Consider the following 23,630-nt stretch of genomic DNA (forward strand, 5'->3'; position numbering starts at 1 on the left):
CTGTAATGGAAAGCAAGATATTGACTTAAAGCTTATTTTCTTGAATTTTAAACTCTATCAGGTAGCAACAATGCCTTGAATTTGGTTCCTATTCACATTATGGTATAGTGAAAATGAAACAAGAATAGATAAAGGAAAAAAAAAAATTGGGGGCATTACTTGTCTTGCCAAAGAATGATGTGACGATTGACTACTCTAAGATCCCTCAAGTTAAAAGAGGACTTTTTGCTTTACATATTAAATCACGTGCCTTGTACATAATGCTTGCTAGCTGTCTTTCTCCCCCATTTATCCTTTAGCTCCTATAAGGGCAGAAGATGTTGTAGCTCTGTTCTTTACACTATTTTATACTGAGCAAAATGCCAATGTTCCAACTAAAGTATTTGTTCGATGAATGAATGATGGCTGCTTTACAGTCATTGTGTGAATGAATGATGTTCTTCCTGGTCTCTCCTGCTTAAACTCTTTAGCTTTAAGCTCCTCAGATATAAACATAAAATAGACGAGTGCAAAAAATTTGTTCGCTTTTTCTTTTCAAAACAGATGCGTAAAAGCACCAAGGTTTCCTAAATGTGCTGTTATTAACATAGAGTGACATCTGGTGGTTGCCTGTTGGACTGTGGAAGAAATAGTGTATACAAAAAGTGTATAGTAGACTCCTAGATATTACAAGATTAAAAAGGACAGTTCAGTTCTGTCGCTCAGTCTTGTCCGACTCTTTGCGACCCCATGGACTGCAGCACACCAGGCTTCCCTGTCCATCACCAACTCCTGATAGTATAAGAAAACAGTAGAAATGCAAAAAATAGAAAAAGTAGAATAGAAAAATAGAAAAAGAAACCGATAGTAGAAAATAGAAAACAATTTCCCCCTCGCCCAGAAAAGTTTTTTTAAAACGATAGTTGTGGGTTTTCAAATCATCAAACTTTTAAAAGAAGCGGTAGATTTTTTTTAACGAAAATTGCAACACAATCGGTGGCGGGAAAATAAAATTTATTGATACTGGTCGAAGAAAGATCCTGGGTTGATATGAGACACAGTTTGATAGGGGGAAATAAGACAGCACAAAGGCTTTCGTTTCGCAGTCTTTCGGATTAGAGGAATAACTTATTTATAAGACCGGAGATCTCTAAAGTCTCTTGGAAGTTTGGAGAGGAGAGTTAACTGTGGAGAACCTAGAACGCTCAGTGAACAGAAACACTTTCTAGAATCTCACTGCAGGATAAAGTGGCTGGATCGCCTCAATCGCACTCTCGGCCTCCGATTGGTCGAGCCTGCTCGGGCCGGAAAAAAGCGGAAGCGCGCTCTTTCAAACTCGCCGTTCCGACGTCGACAGAGGCAGGCCACTTCCGGCGTAGCCATGGCGGCTAACGCTACCACTAACCCGTCGCAGCTGCTTCCTCTAGGTAATCTTTGTCCTGTTGGGGAGCCGAGGTGGGGAGTTGAAAGTTAGGGTTGGGGCCGAAGAGCAACGCAGTCCCTGACCGAGTGTTAGAAAAATGTAGCTTTCTCCGAGGCTCTCCTTTAGGCTCCAAGTCTCTGCGGCCTGAGGCCGCTCTCGTCTCTTTGGCGTGGGGGTCTTCTTGAGGCAGGGATTTTTGACTCCCCAAACCTCCACCGGACAGGTTCACTCTTGGTGAATGCGTCGTCGACCGTCTTTGTTGTGCGCTCGCCTTTTTAATAGTGAGTAGCAGGCTCATTCCGCAACCGGGGTTTTAAACTACCCGGATTATATCCTGTCTGGCTGGTTTTTGAGTGAGGCACTTGGGTCTGGAATGAGCATTTAAAGAGGCCTCTGAAAACTAGCTCTTTACTCATTTATTCAGCAAACAATTACTGCGCATCTGTGTACTAGACACTGTGATTGGGCACTGTTCAACAAATTTAAATCATGGCCATTACCTTTAGGATAGCATGCAAACCAGTGTAGGAAACAGGATACAGGGCAGACATAGACTTAATGTCAAGGAGGAATCTCTGGTGAAGACAGTTCTGCCTTTTTTTTTTTCCTTAATATTTTATATTTGAAGGGTTATCGGGTTAGTGGATGTGGCAGTGATTGTAAAGTGTTTTTGCTTCCTGGAACAAATTCTTCTGAATAACCAGTACATTTCAGGCACTGTCCACTGGGGATACACTGATGAGTAAAAACCACCTCTCAGCTCTCTTTTAGCTTAGAGTCAAGAGGGGCGTTCATATGTTAATCAGATAACTAAAATAATATTAAAGCACAACCATGATAAATTGCTACAAAGGAGGGTTAAATGAAGAACAGGGAAAACTTTCCTGTTAATGGAATGACTGAACAGAGATATGTAACATAGGGTCTAAAGTTTTGGAGTGAATACTTTTCTTGGCTTATCTTTTCACCATATGCACGTAATAAGTGTCAGTAGGCACTCAAATATTTGTTAATGTTATGAATGGGCAAACTAATATTTTCTCTCTCCCGTCCCCCCTTCTTTTTTTTTTCCTTTAAAAAATATATCCGTAGAGCTTGTGGACAAGTGTATAGGATCAAGAATTCACATTGTGATGAAGAGTGATAAGGAGATTGTTGGCACACTTCTGGGATTTGATGACTTTGTCAGTATCCTTTTAAAAGGTGGTTGTATGGGTTCTTCTTCAGATTTTTTAAAAAGAACTATAGACTATCAGTACTTACCGATTATTATAATAAAATTTATTTTCTTGGAAATTGTGATAGTGTTTTAAGGGATGTGGTACTGAAAGATGAAGTTCCTTCCAGTTGCATGCAGCTTGCATTTGAGCCATTGTATTCAATGTTATAATTAAAACTGAACAAAGAAGCCAGAGTAAATTTAATTTGGTATATTTATTTTCTTAACACCAAATTTCAGATATGGTATTGGAAGATGTCACTGAATTGTGAGTAGTGTTAAAAATTAAAGAATGCGTAGGGGGAATCTCTGTGTTTGATTTAAGGCAGTTTTAGTGCTGTTGAGTCAGTAAAAGGATGTAGGAGAGCACACTGCCTGTTTGAATTATTCTAAAGAGAAAGTTTACCTACTGATGTTAGTAAAATTGGATTGGAGGATTATTACCGTAATGTAATTGTCACTAATTGCTAGGAAGTTAGTGGAGACAAAGGTTTAAGGTAAAAGATACTAAAAGCAGCCAGGGATATTAGGGCTCAGATCAAATAAAGGAACTGATAATAAAAACATTTAATGTTTTAAATCAATTACTCTACAACTTATGTATATATATAGACATTTTGTTTCATATTTGATCTCCTTGGCAAGTTTCAGTTTTTTAGATGAAGATCTGCACTAGTGGATGTCAGTCTTAGGCCAGTCAGTCCACTCTGTTGCCTTGGAGAATTGACATCATTAGGGGGATAACCTTGTCTCTGGAGAGTGTTTGTACAGTTCATTTATATATAGTAACTAACCTTTTGGCAGATCAGAATGTTGGCTTTGACTATCACTCTTCATCCTGACTTTTTGAAAATCTTTTTTGTTTAGTGAAATCACACCAGAAGGAAGAAGAATTACTAAATTAGATCAAATTTTGCTAAATGGAAATAATATAACAATGGTAAGACAGTGACGGTCTTTTATTTAGACGTTAAGCCATCTTTGTGGGGCAGGGATTACAGAACTAACTTGCTTGACTCAATGTTCTTGGCCCAGCGGTGCTTACGCTGGAAAGGGAATGCTCGGTTGATCAGGTTCTGTGGCCAAACTGTTGAAGATGACATTAGGCCTAAGATTAGTTTGTTTATGCCTTTTATCCTATGTATGTTTAAAATATTTATTTTTTTATTTGGCTGCATCGGGTCTTCGTTGCATCACGAAAGATCTTTACTTAGTTGCACTGTGTGGGATCCAGTTCCCTGACCAAGGATCAAACCTGGGCCCCTGCATTGGGAGCATGGAGTCTTAGTCACTGCACCACCAGTGAAGTCCCTGCTTGTGCTTTTTAATCATTTATTTTACCAAGAATTATTGTTGAAACATTAAATCACTAAGTATTAATTTGATACTGTTGGCATTATAAACAGAGGTGATATGGGGAAAATGGGAATATGAGGTAGAGGCAAAGACTGATCAGTGGCCAGTCAGTGAGCTCTCAGTAGGGCTTTTTAGATCATGTAGTACTGAACTAAGTATTAAACTTTTTCCTCCTTTGCAGCTGGTTCCTGGAGGAGAAGGACCTGAAGTATGAATGGATTTCCTTGACGCATGCTAGGTTCTATTTTGTTTTATAATGACAACAAAGTAGAATTTTTTTTTTTAACCTTTTAATATTTGTATTCTGTGAAGCCAAGTTTCCCGTTAAAGGGAAATGCTTTGAAGATGCATTGTAAATGCCCATTTTTGTAAGTTTATCATGGTTATATTGGGAAAAGAACAGTTCGTTCTTTGAAGACAAAAATAAACGTGTTTTTGTTAACTGTCATTTTATTTATTATACTGCACTAGCCAGTGAAACAAAGCTTGTAGTTAGTTTCACTAACTTTCCTGTCACTTTATGTTTATTTGTGTTCTCACCTACATGACATTTGATTCTCAAACAAAAATTGTTCCAAACAAAATGATGAGCCTTGATTTTGAACAGGTACATTTAAAAAACTAGAAATGATTGTTTACAAAACTCATTTCAGACTCTGATGCTTTGCTTTGAAATGAGGATTTTTTCTTTCTTTCTTTTTTTTTTTTTTTACTGAACTCAAATTCATTAACTCCTAGTAAACAAGCAGCATACCCAGATAATATATGCACATTGTAGAAATGTAAAGTGAAAAGGAAAATATTAATCATACTTTGTTGTATATCATCTTAGACTTCAATACACTCTCAGTACACATTTTTTTTAAAAACTTCCTAAATGTACTGTTTTGTTGCCTCCATTTAAGACTTTTTTGAATTTAAATGGTGAGAAAGTTTCTATGTCAGATATTTTGGCAACATTAATGTGGGCAAAGTATTAAATGGTTTTACCATAACTTATTTAGCCTATTCTTTATTACCGGTCACAGTAGTCCTAACTAAATCTTTATACAGTTTTAGTTTTCTTAGAATAAATTCAGAAATTTGTATGGTCAATTTGGTATATATTTACCTTACATGGTAAGGTCAATGGTAGATATTGTCAATTGCCAACAAAAGTTTATGCCAGCCTCACACTGTAGTTTTTCTTAGTGTGCGTGCTCAGTTGTGTCCGACTCTCTGTGACCCCATGTGCTGTAGCCCACCAGGTTCCTCCATTCATGGGATTTTTCAGGCAAGAATACTTCAGTGGGTTGTGCTTCCCTGCACCAGGGCATCTTCCCGACCCAGGGATCAAACTTGCATGTCCTACATTGGCAGGCAGATTCTTTATCATTGAGCCACCTGGAAAGCCGTTTTTCATAGTACCCATCACATACTTATCAACACTGGCTGTGTTCCATTTTTTTCCCTCTTTGCCATTGTGATAGGCAAAATCTGGTATGTTTAATTTCTTTAAATTAATGTTGAACTCATTTGTATTTTGTGAGTTATATGAGGGTTTTGCCATTGGGATACTGTTCTTTTTCTTACTAATCTGTAAGAATTCTTAATAGGTTACTCTTAATGCATTTTACAGTAACTTTCCCAGTTTGTAGTTTGCCTCTTGGTACTTTTTTTGAATAATTTTTTTGTGTGTTGGCCTTGTCCTTAATGGTTTTTATCTATGATTAGAACCATATGATTTTATATATATATATATATATATATATTTTAGTGCTGTATTTTGTTTCATTTCAATCTTGAATCCATCTTTAGTTTCAGTGTTTCCAAATGGTAAAAGGACCTAACTTTACTTTCCAAAAAAACAAAGCACTGATTTGTGTGTTTTTTTTACTTTCATGGTGTAAACACTCCTGCTTGGCTGGTTTCAAGCTGCCATGGGTTTAATAGCTGGCTTGCAAACTTTGCATAGATTTAACAGTAGGTTCTTAGGAGTCTGTTATTCCATCCCACTACTTGCGATCCTTGTTGGAGGGAGAGGAGGCAATACTTTCCATCCTATTATTTTTCCCTTTGGAGGGAACATAAATGAAGTAATGCCATCCTCTTTCTACCCTTTTACTTGATATCCGGCAGTAGCTAGGTGGTTGGTCATGCTCATTTGTTTGCTCCTAGGAGTTAGTAGCCCGGAGGGAGCACATGTTCTTAATTCCAACATGCTATGAGTTCTAGAGAAATGTGACCTCACAAAGGGAGGCCTCCAGTTATCTAGTCTGTGGCAAGCAGATTGATTTCACTTCTGGGTTTCAGTGATGGGAAGTCCACTTGCCTACAGATAAAGTATGTCTTTTAATCTAGTCTTTAGCTGTAATACCGATGGTCTGACTCCCATCTGCTTATACTTTTGTCTTACATTGCAATTCTTTTAGAATGGATACTATTGTAAATAAGGGTTTCTTAACCCAGTGCTACTGACATTTTTGTCTGGATAATTCTTAGCAGCATGCGCGGTCCTGTGCATTGTAGGCTCCATTAGATGCCAGTAGTATCCTTCCCTGCTCCTCCCAGGGAAATGGCTCCAAATATCCTCTGAGGGCAAAACAATCGCAGTGGTTAAGAACCATTGTTATATATAATAAGAACTCTATTTATTTGGCTCTCTAAAATCCCTCAGAATTTAGTGCATGGGCAAGGAATATTGGATCTAGAGGGATAAAAATTGGGGAGAAAATGTGATTGAAGATTCTGGCAGAGTAAAAGAGGTGATTTTAAGCTGAAATGATGCGAAAGGCTTTTCACGTTGGCAGTCTGCTGGTGAATGGCTGTTTTTATACAGGTGTTTTCATTTCTGTGGCGGCCGGGCAGTATGTGCTGGGCTCCCTAGTGAAGGTGGGGCCTTAGGAGAAAAGGCTGAAGCTATGCTGGCATTGGTGACTTCGGTCAGTTTGCCTCAGACTTCTGTTTCAAAACTGGTATGATAAGTCAGAACGACTTGGAGAGCTACTACAGAACACAGGCCCAGGCTTACTGAAATAGGACAGGGCCTTTGGCCTTTGCATTTTACCAAGTTCGTAAATTCTCCAGGTAGTTGTGTTCCTCACCAAAGCCTGACTCACTGCCTTAGGTGTAGCTTTTTAAGGCAGATACGACTGAAGAAGAGACTTAATTATAGAGATGAGACTGGGTATATAGATCTTTTACACATTAGTGGAGAGAATAGTATTTGCTGCATTTAAACTGAAAGACAGGGACTTCGCTGGTGGTTCAGTGGTTAAGAATCCTCCTGCCAATGCTGGGGATATACATGAATTTAGTGCTTGGTCCAGGAAGATCCCACATGTGGCGGAGCAACTAAGCCCATGCGCCACAGCTACTGAAGCCTGCAGCCCTACGGCCTATGCTGCATGACCAGAGGAGTCACTGCAATGAGAGAGTAACCCCTGCTTGCTGATAACTAGAGAAAACCCACCTGAGCAGTGGAGACCCAGCGCAGCCAGACAAATAATATTTTAGAAAAAGATCCTGTTTTTTAAAAAAATGCTCAGAGCAGCTAAGTTCTCTGTCATGCACAGTCCTCATGCAGAGAGCTGACTCATTTGGAAAAGACCCTGATGCTAGGAGGGATTGAGGGCAGGAGGAGAAGGGGACAACAGGATGAGATGGCTGGGTGGCATCACCGACTTGATGGACATGAGTTTGGGTAAACCCTGGGAGTTGGTGATGGACAGGGAGGCCTGGCGTGCTGTGGTCCATGGGGTCGCAAAGAGTCAGATGGGACTGAGTGAACTGACTGAGGAGGTCAGGGATTTAAGGCTAGCAAGTCCTCTTATCTAAGGTAAGATAAACTAAATCTAAGTTGGAGGATCGTGCCAGGGGTATTCTAGGTTTCCGTGACAGCGAGGCATTTCTGGTTAGTGCAGGCGGACAGGTTTTGATTTGTGACATGAGCTGGGTCACTGAGGAGGCCTCCATTTTGTGGATCCCAAGATGAAGTTAACCTTTGTCAAGAGTTACATGGGGGTTTCTAAGAGCAGTTTTAATTGTAGCTTTTCTAGATTTCATTAAGAGTACCCTTATCCCCTCAGTTCTCCCTTCTGGTACTTACTTAGCACTGTGCCTGGCGTGATAATTGTTGACTGGTTACTTCTGTAGGGAGTAATGTTAAGTTGAACATTGAACATTCCGTATCACCTGGAAATTTAATGTACCTGTTCTTTGGTAAGAGGAAATAGCAAGTTGGTTAGAGGTAGAGTGGAAGTTTAATAACTCCTGAAACAGAAGTAACATTGAAATTTCAAAACAAAAATACAGCCTATATATAACTCTGTAGCAGAAATGAGCGCCTAATAGAAAAAAAAAGTGTGTGGGGGGAGCAATATGCTAAGTACTAGGTTACCTTTGGCTTAGAGTTATTAGTCTGGGACACAGATGTCAGGAAAGTGACATTAACTTCGTTTTGGTTCTTCTTTTTCCTGTAATTAAAAAACATTGAACATTGTTTGAGCAATGTTCAATAATGTATTTGCATATAAATAAATGTTAAGTGAAAATAAAACTCCCTCCCTCAGGTATTCTTCCAGAGATATGCAGTTCCCGTATATGCATGTCTGTTTATGTAAATGTGTTAACACAAAGTCTCATTTTTCCTGTACACACAAATATAAGCATATGGAACACACTGTCCTGTACACTACTGCTTTTTGTTTTTTTTTTAAAACTATTTTGGAGATCTTCCTATATTTATTTTGGGATAATCAACATATTTGACTGCTAAATGATTTAACATTTTAATGTTTACTATGGCTTCCTAATGCCAGGAAAGACATTTTCACTGTACAAAATTCAGAAAATTAAGCTGGAATGAGAAAAAAAGATCAGAAAATTAATCATCTCTGAAATGACTGTGTACAGCAATTTGAGGACTTGCTCATTTCCAAGCTGTTGAAGTCAAGACAGAATTTTAAATTAGTTACAGTGCCCATGCCCTCTCAGTAAAATTTCTTTGTAGAGACATTGAAGACCTGAGATACTCAGTGGTCCTGCCTCCTTTTCCAACTACTTTAAGAAGGGGGTTGCATCCATTATGTCTCAGGCTACCTGTTGCATAGCCTGGAATGTGTCAGTACTTGAAACTAAACATTGTCACACCTAAAAGTAATACAATGTTACATGTCAATTACATCTCAATTTTTTAAATTTAGAAAAAATTTTTAAATGAAAATGAGCAGTTGTTGGTGCTGCTTTTGTAGTTTGGCATCCAGAAGCCATTTCTGGATGTCCCAGCAGAGCAATGACAAGTAGAAATGGGAGTACAGGCATGATCTGTATCCTTAAAACCCTGGGGTCTGAGAGCTCTGTTGGTAGAAGGAAAAGTTTGCTCACAATCAGTCTTCTGTTTCTCTAGCAGTTTTAAAAAAAATATTTATTTGAATGTGCCCGGTGTTAGTTGCAATGCTCAGGTTCTCTGTTGCAGTGCATGGGCATATTCACCCTGTAACATGTGGGATCCTCTCAGGCCAGGGATCCAACCCACGTCCCCTGCATTGGCACGTGGGTTCTTAACCACTTGACCACCAGGGATGTCCCAGCAGTAGTTCTTTATTGAGTGCTGCCTGTCTAGCAGGAGTCCCACATCCCAAGTCCTGAGAGGTCAGTAAAGGGCAGAGTGGGTGATCAGGACGCTGAGCAGCCGACAGCAGCCCCACAGCACCCTCAGAGGGCAGGACTGGCTCTTAGGGAGGATATTGAATCCAGAGCTGTGGGTTGTGCTGGTGGGGGGCCTCTGGGACAGATCACCCCCACCTCCTTCCTCTACAACAGGCTCTTCCCTCTGGCTTTGCTTCCTCCCCCCTGAACACCCCCTTCCTCATTAGAATAGATCACTCACACCCTACCCCCATGAGCCTCTCAGTGTCATGGAAGTTGGAAGTTAGGGTAGGTAAATCACACACAATTGTAATGACAGATGGGAACCATGATTAGGTTAAAACTTCTTCCCTCTAATTTTCCCTGCAACCTTTTGCTTTCTCCCAAAAATAAAAAAATCAAGTTAGTTGTTATTTTGGTGAATTTAAGTTTTATATCCCAGCATGATGTGGTGTAGAAACATAGTATATTTATATAGAATCTGACTACTGGGCATATTTTATTAACCTTTAGTTACAAAAAAAAAGTTGCTCCTGTCACATCCAACTCTTTGTGATCCTATACTGTAGCCTGCCGGTCCATGGGATTCTCCAAGAATACTGGAGTGGGTTGTCATGCCCTCCTCCAGGGTCTGAGCCACCATGTGAAAGTGAAAATCACTCAGTAGTTGTGTATGACTCTTTACCAGCTGAGCCACAAGGGAAGCCCTGAGCCACCTAAAAACTAAAAAGACCCTTTTAATTTTGGTTTGTTGTAGTTTTCTGCTGATTGAAATGGCATGTATGAGATTATAAACATATGATAGTGGCTATTTTAACTTAGCATGTTATATTTATTATATCAGGAAACTTGTTTGATTTTATGCTTTGTCTCTTAAGTTAGCAGAAAACTTTGTGATCTTAGGATCTGATTTTGTGACCTAGAATCAGAACTTGGAGCTCACAGATCATCTCTGTGTAAACACTAGTAACTGCTCTAAGAACAGCTACTTTGTTTTCATGTTCAGCTAGCTCTTCTAGGATATTTATTTCCACTTTTTTCTGTTGTCTGTCTAGCTCTTCAGAAGGTCACTTATGATGACATTAGGATCTCCAGCCCATGAGAAAGCCAGGCAATGCTGTGTTCTCAAACAGGTGAATTCCAGTGTTCTGGTTTTCTTTTTTTTTTTGCTGTAGAGCTTACACACTCATCTCAGGAAGATGAGACTAAACCAGAAAACTGTATACCAGAAGTCCCAGGCAATGAACATGCCAGGGAACTTCTGGTCCACGCACCAACCAAAGGTCTGGATGCCACTGGGGAAAGAAGTCAAAGTCATGCAGTGTGAGTATGGAAGGGTTTCAAGTAACACCCTCAATACACACAAGTTACAGACCGCCATTTACAAATGAGTTCACTTTTCATTCATTCTCACACCATGCTGTTAAAAGTCAGGCCATGATTTCTAGGTGATAGATGAGGAAGCCACCTTGCAATTGTGCGTCAGTGTCTGGGGTAAGAGGCAGAGCAGTGCCTTGACTCCAGGGCTTCTGCCTGCAAGGGCATTGGTCTTCTGCTGGACTGTAGCTGCTTACAGAGTCTATGCTTCAGTAATCTGTAACAGAAAGGATATTCCATGTAGAAATGCCATGGGGGACAAAGGATGCATTGGGGGGTGGCCCCTTGGGTTTCACCTCAGCCGGTCCTCATAATCAGTGGTGTTAAGGGCCACACAAGGTGGGTCTGGACCAGGTGGAGCTGTGTGCACACTATCCACTGCAGCAGCGTAAGATGGTGTTTGTTAAGAAGGGGTACTGCTGCTTTAAAGACATTGTACAAAGATCCTTCATGCACACAGTATAGTGGTTCCCAGCCTCTTTCCCTCATTCCCCATCACCTCAAAGGGACCACCTTCAACCTCTTTTAAGATGGTTATTTTGAAGCTTATCTGGACTAAAAAAGGACTAAACATACCAAAAGCAAAAAATTTGCTGATAAACTCATCCTGTTTTTAAAAATCTCTTCCAAATCACTAAGCATGAATCAGAAAGTCATGTTAACGATCAGGAGTTAAGTTGTGACAATATCCCAACCTTTAGGTAGAAGGGGTAGGCTTATACATTTCTTCAGTCTAAAGGTTTTAGGACTAAGTCAGGAACTTAAAACTTCCCTGGGACCATTATGTATCCCATTCTTCACTTACCTGCTTTGGTCATTCTTTGCACCCTAGATGTAATCATCTCCCAAAGCTCCCCTTAGGGTGCTCCCTCCCCACTCCTGTCAGCTGTGCCCCTGCCAGTCCTAGGGTGCTCCAAACTCAGGCTTCAACCAGGTGTGGGTGGTCTGCCAGTCCAGTCCCTCAGTCTCACCATTTTACACTCCTCCTACCCACAACCCACACAGCAGAGCAAATCAACTCTTCCCAACTTCAAACTCCTGTCTTTTTTTAAAGGTTCAGTTTTGTTAGTCCTCGCACATATTTTTTACTCCTGTGTGAATCAGAACCCTCACCACTTTGTTTAGTTGAATAAAACTGGTTTTCAGCCATATAAGCACTCTCCATTCTAATTTCTCCTATAAAGTACTTTATATGCTGGTTGAAATACAGCACATTCGCTTCATTTCTCTACTCAATCTGAATTAGTCGCTTATTGCCTACAGGATAAAAATCTAAGTGAAAAAAAAACACTCATTTACCCTATTCTTAGCGTCTTTCCCAATTCTTCACAATTCTCCCCTCTGGCAGGATGATCTAAAACAGTTCTGCTCTGGCTGTCCATTTGAGCTCAGGCTTCTGTCTCCATCCCCACTCTAGACTTTCTCCTTTCACCTCCAAACCACATATCCTGTCTGTTCCAATTCTCTGCCTCCATATGGACCACCCTTTCTCAGTAGTCCTGCTAGATCGATGTTCTCAACTATGCCAAACTCTCCTTACCACCACCACCCAGATCTTTATCCAACTAGTGTTTCAGATTACACTGCATTTTCCCTGAATGCAGGAATTCTAACTTAAGATTCTTTTTGCAGATCCTTTGAATATGGGCCGTATAGTTAATAGGGCTTTCCAGGTGGCATTAGTGTTAAAGAATCTGCCTGTTAATGCAGGAGAGACGCAGCTTCGATCCCTGGGTTGGGAAGATCCCCTGCAGAATGGAATTTCAGCAACCCACTCCAGTATGCTTGCCTTGGAGAATCCTATTGGCAGAGGAGCCTGGTGGGCTATAGTACATATAGTGGCAAAGACTTAGACACGACTGAAGTGACTTAGCACACAGCACACTATACTATAAGTGACAACACACTTTCAAAATGAAATACTATTGATTCACCTGGTAGGGAACCAGCACAGACAACCAAATAGTACATGAATCCATTAGTCACTTACACTCCAGTGATTTATGAGAGGCTCTCCTGGACTGCAGTCCCTCCGACTTGGCCATGTGGGTTTGCTTTGGAGCCTGACACCAGTGCTTTCACAGCCATCCTGTCGTTTCCACTGGTAAATAACAGGGACACACTCACATTGACCACAGACTTGTAAAAACTTGCACTTATTTCTGGTGGGCCAGACCACAAGCTGGGAAGGGACAGAGCTCTTAGGTGGCATCCTGATTATCCTTCCAGCCTTGTGATAAGACCTTCCTGTGGAAGATGTCAGAGGGCCCTGTGGACTCACTTCTTCAAGGAGGCATGCTACCTCATCCATGTCACCCTCCTCTTCCAACTCAGAGTCTTCTGAATCCTCAGGAAGCACAACGGTCAAGAAAGTAGTTTTCTTCAACAGATAGGCTGTCTTAGCATTTGAGAAGCTGCTCATGTCTTTCAGCTTCCTGCCTTTCACAGTCTTTTTAACTTTTGCACACCTTTTCAAGTTCTCATGCCTCCTCAGTCTCATCATTTAAGATCACTTCATCTTTATCCACGCTCTGTTTCCTGTTTGTAACTTTTTTTCCATGATCCCCTGGTTTTGCTGTCTGATGCCGTCTCCACCCCTGGAGGGCATCTGCCGGGGAGATTTCTCTACCTGGGCTTCGTAGCAGCTCATGTTGCACTGGATGCCCTCATCCACTTTGTTGACCTGGGCCAACCAGGTAGGGGAGGAACCCTGTCCCTCATAGTTACTGTTCTCTCCCTCACCTTCATAATCCTGTTTATCCTGGTTCCTACACTCAGTCTGCTTGGCTGCATATCTCATGTCACACTGGATGCCTTCATCCACTGTGTTGAACCGGGCCAACCAGGCAGGGGAGGAACCGTGCCCCTCATAGTTATTCTCTACCTCACTTTCATATTCATACTCATCTTCATCCTGGTACCCACTCTCCACTGGCTCTGCTGCCTCTCATTTCCCACTGGATGCCCACACCCAGTCTATGCAGAGTAGGAGGAGGGGAGGAACACTGACACCCCTCATGGAGGATATGATCTTCACTTCCGGATGGCATTTGATGGGGTTCTCTCTCCAACTGCATGTCCTCACTTCCTTCATTATGCAGGGAGGCAGGGAACAGTATATGGGAATAAAAACACTCCTCATAACTACCAGAATAATAATCATCATCAAATTCAATGAGATCCACATACTCCTACCATGGTCCTTCACTGCTTTCTGATGATGGCTCGTTCTGCTTATCACAGCACTGAACCATGTCCCCCTGGATGGCCTCATCTACTCTGTTGACCAGGGTCAACCAGGTAGGGGAGGAACTGTGCCGCTCACAGTCACTGGGTAACTCACCTACGTATTCATCCTCATCCTGGTACCCATTCTCCACTTGCTCTGCTCCTCCTCTCATTTCCCCCTGGATACCCTTATCCTCTCTGTACAGGGTGGCATGAGGGGCAGTATAATGACACTCACGACACTCTTCACGGAGGGCGTGAGTGTCACCTCTGGAGGATGTTTGCTGGGGGTATTCCCTAAGCTGTATGCCCTCACCTACTTCATTTGGCAGGGGGACAGGGGACGTTGAGAGGTGGGGAATGCACTCATAACTCTCAGAATCAAAATCATCATCATCATCATCAGGTTCAATGAGGTCCCGATAATCTCACCATGGTCCTGCACTGCTTTCTGATGATGACTCAGGCTGTGCATCATGGCACTGACCCACGTCACCCTGGATGCCATCATCTACTTTGTTGACCTGAGCCAACCAGGTAGGTGAGGGAATGCCTCCCTCAGGGTGGTCACTGCTCTCCACCTCTTCCTCTTCAGCCACATTCTCAGGGATACTGGTCACCACTCGCATGTCATGGCTGTTGCCTTCTGAGTTCACATCTTGCTTTTTATCCAAATTTTCAGCCTGCTGAGGTTCAGCTTCTGTTTGCATGTCTTTTGTTTTCATTTCTTTCCAGCAGCCACCAAATTGTTGGAACTGTGCCATGTTATAAAACATTGGGACCATGGATCTTTGGTCAAGAGTAGTGGGTAACAGGGACTGAGGGATGAGGAAGGTAGGATGCTCACTGAGCACCACTGGAAAATACAGACTTCCACTTGTGAAAGCTAGAAAGAGAAGGGGATAGTTAGCCATCCTGTCTCCTGCCGCCAGTCACAACATTCAGCCAGTACACACTGCACAGCCCCAGCTGCTCACACCCACCATGGGCCTCCCACCTAGTCTTCTGCTACCAAAGTTACCAAAGCAAAGGACATAAAATCCTCCCCTAGTTGTTACATGAGTAACTCCTAACGACTTTCTTAACCCATCTCCCATGCCTCTCACAGGTCTACAACCCATTTTGCTTCCAGAACAATCTTTCTGAACAATCTGTGATCCTCACTCCAGTTACAGTATCTGAATGGCTCAGATAATGAGGGATAGTGACCACATTCCCTAGGATGGCATAAAGCACCTCATCATCTAGTTTCTCACTGTATCATCTCATTAAGATGTCCGTGGTCCAATAAGGACCTAGGCATAGATGGGTCACTCCCCATAAGGTAACTTCTCTTTCCCTCCTTTCCCTGCTATCAAAACCTAATCATCTTTAAAAGGAAATCCCACCAACACAAGGACCTGGAGAGCTTGAGACATTTTTCTAAGAAAAATCAGTTGGACAGAAAAGAGCAAATGCTGTATGATCACTTATGTAAAGATACAGAAAAAGTGGAATTGCAGAAACAGAATGGTTGTTGATGGGGTGGGAATGTAGGGAAATGGGGAGATGGCCCATGTCAAAAATCCTAATTCAGCTTATTATACATAAGACAAAACTGAGGCAAAGAAGTTAAATATTTACTAAAATCAACCCATACAGAAGAACATAATTCAGGGAATTCCCTGGCAGTCCAGTGGTTAGGACTCTGCACTTTCACTGCTGAGAGCTCAACCCCTGGTCGGGAAACTAAGATTCCAGGTCTTCTGACATGGTAAAAACAAAACAACAACATATCCCATAAATCAGCCATCTCTTTCAATTCTGTAGGGCTGTGTACTCCATGTCTTAATATTTAAAAGGTATTAAGACATTCTGGATATGTAAAATACATGGAAGTCACTTAATCCCCAAAGAGTTTTTAAAAAAAGCTAATACAGTGCAAGCTTTTCTCAGATCATTCACAGTGAAGTTACAGGGAAAACTGATCCCCAATACTAGAGAGCCATGTGAACAGAAAGCCAAAACATACAGGAACAGAAACCCTGTAGGGGATCTCATTTCCATCTGCCAACCACAAGTGGCTTCATCCCTGAATTCCAGGTTTCATAGGACTATCCATCCATCCTAAGTCACTTCAGTCGTGTCTGACTTTGCACCCTATGGACTGCAGCTGGACAGGTTCCTCTATCCATGGGGTTCTCCAGGCAAAAAATACTATAGTAGGTTGCCATGCCCTTCTCCAGGGAATCTTCCCCACCCAGGGATGTAACCCACTCTCTCTTCTGCCTCCTGCACTGGCAGGTGGATTCTTTACCACTAGGGCCACCTGGGAAGCCCTCATAGGACAATAAATCCTACCAATCTTTTCTTACTAAAATCTGAGCGTTACAATTAAGAAAAACTCAGTATAAATCTTATTTCTATTTCCAGCACTTACACTTTTAATTCTCCCAAACCACAACTCTAAAGGACAAATAAAATAATGTAAATCTTAAGAGTACGGGAAAACCAGAGGTATACAGCAACTCAGTCTGTGAATTCTCAGAATGTTTAAGATACATTCTTCCTCTCACAAACTTCCCTCCATTCTGTATTCTGTACTCAAGAGACTTTTCCTCACACAATTCTTGTCTTTGCAGCATTTCAAAACAGCATTTCAACATCTGTAGTTATTAGAGAATCTCCAGAGAAACAGACCCAATGGTTTATGTACAGTAAGGTTTCTTGAAGGAAGTGGCTCATGGTGGAGGTGCTAGTCCAACATCTGCTGGGTAGAGACACAGTGAGGAACTGTAGGTCACAGGCCATAAGCTGGCTCAAGGTTCTCTTTCTCAGACTGACTACTATTCATCTGGGAATGGTGACTGACGAATTCAAAAGCTGTCCTCATCACACTTGGTTTTCTACTTGGAAAAGTTACACTATATACACAACAGGCTTTATCTACAGCAGGATACTTGGGAGAATCACCCCATGGATCCTCCTGCCTGCCCACAGCCCCTTTCCCCCATGCACTGAATGAAATCCTAGATGTCTGACTTCCAGACATTTTCAAGTCTTGTTTGTCCTTCTTCCTCCAAAATACTTTTCTGACCTCACATAATAGCTTTTAGAATGTTTGTTGTTGTTTAGTTGCTAAGTCATGTCTGCCTCTTGCGACCCCAGGGCCTGTAGCCAGCCATGCTCCTCTGTCCATGGGATTTCCCAGGCAAGAATACTGGAGTGGGTTGCCATTTCCTTCTCCAGGGGATCTTCCCCACCCAGGGATGGAATCCAAGTATCCTGCATTGGCAGATTCTTTACCTCTGAGCCCCCTTAGAATGTTTGCTGCTGCTGCTGCTAAGTCGCTTCAGTCGTGTACGACTCTGTGCGACCCCATAGACAGCAGCCCACCAGGCTCCCCCGTGCCTGGGATTCTCCAGGCAAGAGCACTGGAGTGGGTTGCCATTTCCTTCTCCAATGCATGAAAGTGAAACGTGAAATCGCTCAGTCATGTCCGACTCTTAGTGACCCCATGGACTGCAGCCTACCAGGGTCCTCCATCAATGGGATTTTCCAGGCAAGAGTACTGGAGTGGGGTGTCATTGCCTTCTCCGTTAGAATGTTTAGGCCTCATCAAAAGAAGTATAGAGACTAGGACCTGTAAGGTACCTCTTCCAACCAGATTGGTCTCACAACCCAAGGAGACTTTGGCTGGATTACTCTGGGAGCCTGAGCCAATCTCTGACTGAGAGCCTCGGTTCGGTTCCCTCATCTGGGGAGCAAGGGCAGCAACAATACCGAGCTCATGGGTTGATGTCAAATGAGAGAACCCATTTCTACTATTAAGCAGAATAACTGGCACAAAGCTAGAATTCGCATATTTTCTCTTAACCTGAACCACAAACACTGCTCCATGGGCTGCCAGTCTCTTTTGTGTGAACACAGGGTGAAGGGAAGTAATGGACAAAGGTGTTAGAAAACCTTCAGGCTTTGATTTACAGGGAGGGTCCCTAATCCCACTGAACCTCCTTGGGGATTCAGATTCCCCACCTGCCCCAGGAATGGAGAGTGGATTATAGGCAGGATTCTGGTACCAGGGACCCAGGTGAGGCTGCTGGGCCACGAGCGGCACATAGAAGAAAGGCCTGGAGGTACTGCCCTCAAAATTTTCGTTGTTTCCAGAAGAGTTCATTTTCCAGGCTGAAAAACTGGTATTTGTAGTTAGGAAAGGACAGCTGCACTCCACCCTGTAAAGTGCTGTGAAGGAAGAAAGCTATCCTTGTCTCCCATCAGAACTGTGAGCCCGGATGGCAGGTCCCTTACCTTCTCTTTCCCTTCATCTGGGATGGGGACACGAGGCGCTGCCCTGTATTATGACCAAGGAAGCAGCGCCCAGAGGCCTGGGCCCACGTTGGTCTGAGCGAGTCTGGCTCCCCAGGAACTTGGGGAGATGAAGCCTTGAAGGCGTGGGGGCACTCAGAGCCTGGCGCCAGACGCCAGGGTCTGCGCCCAGCAACTGCAGTGTAAGAAGGGGCTTAGGCCCAGGCTGCACCGCCCTTGTCTGCAGCCTCTCCCGCCTTCCCTGCAGCCTCTGCCCAGAACTCCTTCCCAGTCCTGGAGTGCAAGCCCCGGGCTCCGCATCTCCTAACGCCCACCTCCCTGTAGGCCAGTCTGTCCCCACGACCTCCCACACCCTGCCTTCCCATTGAGGACACCTACCTTCTCTAGCTCACCGTCTGCCTCTATGAGCCTCCCTTCTTTAGCTCAACGTCTGCCTCTGTGAGCCTCTGTGGTGGCACACACGACCGGAACTGCAGCGAACTTCCCTACAAGGCAGCCTATACTGCGGGTTCTGAGGGCTCCCACCTTTATATACCAGGTGGGCCGTATGTGCTGAGTCTGACGCAGGTCTCGCCCCTGCCCCGCCCGGCTCGGCCCCGCCCTCGGCCCTTCCACGCCTGTGTCCTGCGCAAGGCCTCACGTGGGGCAGCTTCCACCGAAGACGCTGGAAGAAGCCGGTGCTGAGACTTGGTGGAGGAAAGCGGTCCCCTGCACCCTGCTTCCCGGTGAATCCCAGTCCTCCCTTCTGCACATCCCTGTGCGTGTGGGCCTTGGCTCTTGTAGAGAACAGAGCCCTTTTGCACTCCCCCCCCACCCCGCCCCCACGGTCTCCCCGACTGTCCCGTCTCTGAGTTAGTTGAGTTAGTTGGATCTAATCTCCAAGTTGCTGGTTTGAGCTCCTGGTCTCTTTCCTTTCTTGAGCCCAAAGCCGCTGACACTTAAGGACGAGGAGTCTACCGGGAAGAAGCGGAGAGGAAGGAGGCCAATCTGGACCTAGGACAGACCTGAGAGGGGAAAGATTCCCACAGGTGGGGTGAGCAAGAGTGCTTCATGCTGCTAAGACCAACATCTCGGGGGAAGGGGCTCCGGGTATGAGGACCCCAGTGGTTGAGGGAAGTAATGGGACAGGGAGGTGTGGGCAGTCGACTCTGGGGTGATGGGTGGGCAGTGAGAAGGGGAAGCTGGCACCTACAGTATTCTTTGTACTTGAGAGAAAGGAAAGACATAGAGTAGTGAAGGAGGCAGAAATAGTACTTCTAGGGAGCATTGAAAATTTGGAATGACTGCGTTACTGCATAGAAATTGTGTTTGGCCAGAAATTGCAGTTGGTGAAACAGTATTCTTTGTGAAAAACAAAAACTCTAGAGGTGACCTGCCAGAGGGCTGGTCTGGTGGCTTCTTGGTTTCACAACTGACCCGATCTAGTTCACTCATTACCCCAATATCCTTAGCACTGGCTTCCTTTGTCAACTTGCCCAGTTATCCAAATACCTGTTCCAAACAGAAGGCATGTGGAAAACAAGAGAAGTGGTACAGGGATAGGGAGCAGGGGAAGCCCAAAGGGTGCACAGCAGCTTCTGTTCAGGCGTTAATGTGGTTTTCAAGGAACAACTAGAATATACAACCAACTTCAGATTGTATCTCTTTGGTTACCCTCAGCTGAAAAGATGTCTGGGAGCGCTTGTCTTTGAGTCGGACATATTGCTACTTGGAATAAAGTGGGATGCTGTGATTAAGAAAGAGTGATGACTCACCAGAAATAAGTACAAGTTATTACAAGCTTGTGCTGAATGTGAGTGTCTCCCTGTGCTTTACTAGTTGAAAGGACAGGATGGCTGTGAAAGCACTGGTGTCAGACTCCAAAGCAAACACACCAATGTCAAACCAGAGAGGTGGGAGTCCATGGGGAGCCTCTCACAAATCACTGGCATGAATATTACTGTGTATACTCCTCAGGCAGCTACTGTTCTGTGGAAGATCATAGCCTTGGGCCAGAAGCCCCGAGGCAAAGCGCTGCTCTGCCTTTTACCACTTATTGCTCAAACTACCGCACAATTGCACTCATCTCACACGCTAGTAAAGTAATGCTCAAAATTCTCCAAGCCAGGCTTCAGCAATATGTGAACCAGGAACTTCCAGATGTTCAAGCTGGTTTAAGAAAAGGCAGAGGAACCAGAGATCTAATTGCTAACATCCGCTGGATCATGGAAAAAGCAAGAGAGTTCCAGAAAAACATCTATTTCTGCTTTATTGACTATGCCAAAGCCTTTGACTGTGTGGATCACAATAAACTGTGGAAAATTCTGAAAGAGATGGGAATACCAGACCACCTGACCTGCCTCTTGAGAAACCTGTATGCAGGTCAGGAAGCAACAGTTAGAACTGGACATGGAACAACAGACTGGTTCCAAATAGGAAAAGGAAGACGTCAAGACTGTATATTGTCACCGTGCTTATTTAACTCATATGCAGAGTACATCATGAGAAATGCTGGGCTGAAAGAAGCACAAGCTGGAATCAAGATTTCTGGGAGAAATATCAATAACCTCAGATATGCAGATGACACCACCCTTATGGCAGAAAGTGAAGAGGAACTAAAAAGCCTCTTGATGAAAGTGAAAGTGGAGAGTGAAAAAGTTGGATTAGAGCTCAATATTCAGAAAATGAAGATCATGGCATCCGGTCCCATCACTTCATGGGAAGTAGATGGGGAAACAGTGTCAGACTTTATTTTCTTCTTTATTTCTTTCTCCAGAATCACTACAGATGGTGACTGCAGCCATGAAATTAAAAGACGCTTACTCCTTGGAAGGAAAGTTATGACCAACCTAGATAGCATATTCAAAAGCATAGACATTACTTTGCCAACAAAGGTCCGTCTAGTCAAGGCTATAGTTTTTCCAGTGGTCATGTATGGATGTGAGAGTTAGACTGTGAAGAAAGCTGAGTGCCAAAGAATTGATGCTTTTGAACTGTGGTGTTGGAGAAGACTCTTGAGAGTCCCTTGGACTGCAAGGAGATCCAACCAGTCCATTCTGAAGGAGATCAGCCCTGGGATTTCTTTGGAAGGAATGATGCTAAAGCTGAAACTCCAGTACTTTGGCCACCTCATGTGAAGAGTTGACTCATTGGAAAAGACTCTGATGCTGGGAGGGATTGGGGGCAGGAGGAGAAGGGGACAACAGAGGATGAGATGGCTGGATGGCATCACCAACTCGATGGACATGAGTTTGGGTGAACTCCAGGAGTTGGTGATGGACAGGGAGGCCTGGTGTGCTGCGATTCATGGGGTTGCAAAGAGTTGGACACGACTGAGCGACTGAACTGAACTGAATATATGCAAGTGGCTTCTTCATCTATGGAGTAGAGATCATGCCCTGACTTCAACAGTGCTGTTGTGAGAACAAATTAATGAAAAGAAAATGTGCATTTTTGTAAAAAACAAACAAACAAACCAAAACATGGAGATAGATTTTAACTGAGCATGTAACTAACTGTCTGTTGTAAGGATTCAGGTCATGAAAGAAGCAGTATCCTCTCACTTCCCTTTGCTCTGTGTTGTCCCCAGTCATCGTTCTCCCTTCTTCCCTTCACAGCTAAGTTTCTCTATAGAGGATTATAAGCACTCAGCCTTCTCCACCTCCTATTCCTTCACTCACTGCAAATCCAGATTTTGTTACCATTATGCCCACTCATCCACCCTCACCAGGGACACTAATGAGCCACTTGCTGCTAAATGGCATGGAAACTTTTCAGTTCATATCACTAAACTTCACCTCCCAGGTACCAGCCTAACTGGTTGTCTCTGCTGTCCCTTCTTAAAGTCTTTTACTGACTCTTCCCAAATTTCTCTCTTTCATAGTCATATTCTCCAGGTTATGGCCTTAAGGTTTTCTCCTTCTCTCTCTTATTGCACCTTCACTCTGCGTTTTCACCCTTTTTCAGCACTTCCAATATGCAACCAGCACACTGCTCCAGTCTCTCTACCAGATATTTATATCTCTGCAGAAGACTTTTGTTGTTGTTAGGAGAGGCATGAATGATGATTTTTATATACATCCTTGTAGGGGAGGCAACATCGCAGCACCTCCCCAAAGGTACACAAGTGGTGTACCTGTTGGGCAGTTCTGTTACACACGCATGAGTGGACAGTATGCTATTTAGACAGCGTGTGGTTTTTCACCCAGCCAAGTAGGTTTGTAGGTTTAAAATTGTTCTCTCTGGCAGTATGTTTGACTATAACAATTTTATGTCGGCAGATAGTTGGCAAACTATATGTAAGACTTACTAGGTCTGAGGGCAGAGCATACAATCCTTCAGAAACCCCTGAGAACACCCTCTGAATAGAAAGCCTTTCCAGTTCCCCTTGGTGGGAGGTCAGGGTCCAGTCTTCTTAGAAATAATGTTAGTGGTCCCGTGCAGTTTAATATTCCTTACACTTCATCTTTTCCTATATAATTTTCCTCTTTCATTTTTCCCTCTAGATTCTACTGTTTTCATTATGGGCAAGAGAAATGGATGAAGGAAAATGGACTATATGTATGCACTGAAACAGAGTTGTTATGTTTGCTTTTTTAGAGGTCAAAGAACTATTTGGACTCATTCTAACCATTTTGAGCACTTTGCAAAAAAGAAAAAAAAAGCATATGCTTGTAAATTATTAAACAAAACATTTAAGTAGCAATGGTATAGAACTAAACTATTTTAAAGATCAATTAAAAAATACAAAGCTGCAAAGAGAGTGTTATGGTTGAATTGTGTCCTTTTAAAATCCTTTGTTAGAGACTTCCCTGGTGGTCCAATGGTTAAGATTCCATGTTTCCACTTCAGAGGGCATGGGTTCAGTCCATGGTTGGGGAACTAAGATTCTGCATGCCATGCAGCAGGCTGAAAAAAAAAAAAGGATTAAAAAAGAAAATCCTGTTAAATTCAAACCTCCAGAAGAACTTCAGACTGTGACTGTATTTGGAGTTAAGGCTTTTACTGAGGAAATTCAGGCAAAATGAGATCACATGGTTGGCCTAATCCAGTGTAACCTTCTAAGAAAATGAGATTAAGGACCCAGATATATGCAAGTACAAAAAGAAAGGTGGTCACAAGAAGAAACCAAACTTC

General features: G+C 43.1%; 1 protein-coding gene and 2 long non-coding RNA genes across 6 annotated transcripts; 2 read left to right on the plus strand and 1 right to left on the minus strand.

Moving 5' to 3' along the window:
- The first annotated feature begins 1,122 nt into the window (after window positions 1-1,122).
- LSM5 (LSM5 homolog, U6 small nuclear RNA and mRNA degradation associated) lies at window positions 1,123-4,419 on the plus strand. Of its 2 annotated transcripts, XM_006066295.3 has the most exons (5): window positions 1,250-1,406; window positions 2,495-2,590; window positions 2,862-2,889; window positions 3,489-3,561; window positions 4,159-4,419. In XM_006066295.3, the coding sequence occupies exons 1-5, from the start codon at window positions 1,361-1,363 to the stop codon at window positions 4,189-4,191; spliced, it is 276 nt and encodes a 91-aa protein (XP_006066357.1). In that variant the 5' UTR covers window positions 1,250-1,360; the 3' UTR covers window positions 4,192-4,419. The 2 variants fall into 2 exon arrangements, with proteins under 2 accessions (XP_044802618.1, XP_006066357.1); XM_044946683.1 differs by lacking the exon at window positions 3,489-3,561 and having other exon boundaries at window positions 1,123-1,406.
- Window positions 3,566-19,028, minus strand: LOC123334733. The gene is made up of 5 exons (XR_006552814.1): window positions 18,894-19,028; window positions 11,074-11,199; window positions 8,356-8,431; window positions 8,065-8,172; window positions 3,566-3,708 (listed from the first exon to the last, which is right to left on the minus strand). It is a non-coding gene; the product is annotated as an uncharacterized LOC123334733 (long non-coding RNA).
- Window positions 10,745-23,252, plus strand: LOC102399607. Of its 3 annotated transcripts, XR_006552813.2 has the most exons (4): window positions 10,935-14,282; window positions 14,617-14,747; window positions 19,437-19,543; window positions 23,000-23,252. It is a non-coding gene; the product is annotated as an uncharacterized LOC102399607 (long non-coding RNA). The 3 variants fall into 3 exon arrangements; XR_006552812.1 differs by lacking the exons at window positions 10,935-14,282; window positions 14,617-14,747 and adding an exon at window positions 10,745-10,928; XR_006552811.1 differs by lacking the exons at window positions 10,935-14,282; window positions 14,617-14,747 and adding an exon at window positions 17,676-19,240.
- The last annotated feature ends 378 nt before the right edge of the window (window positions 23,253-23,630 follow it).

This window comes from Bubalus bubalis, chromosome 8 (genome assembly GCF_019923935.1).
Source record: "Bubalus bubalis isolate 160015118507 breed Murrah chromosome 8, NDDB_SH_1, whole genome shotgun sequence".
NCBI lineage: Eukaryota > Metazoa > Chordata > Mammalia > Artiodactyla > Bovidae > Bubalus > Bubalus bubalis.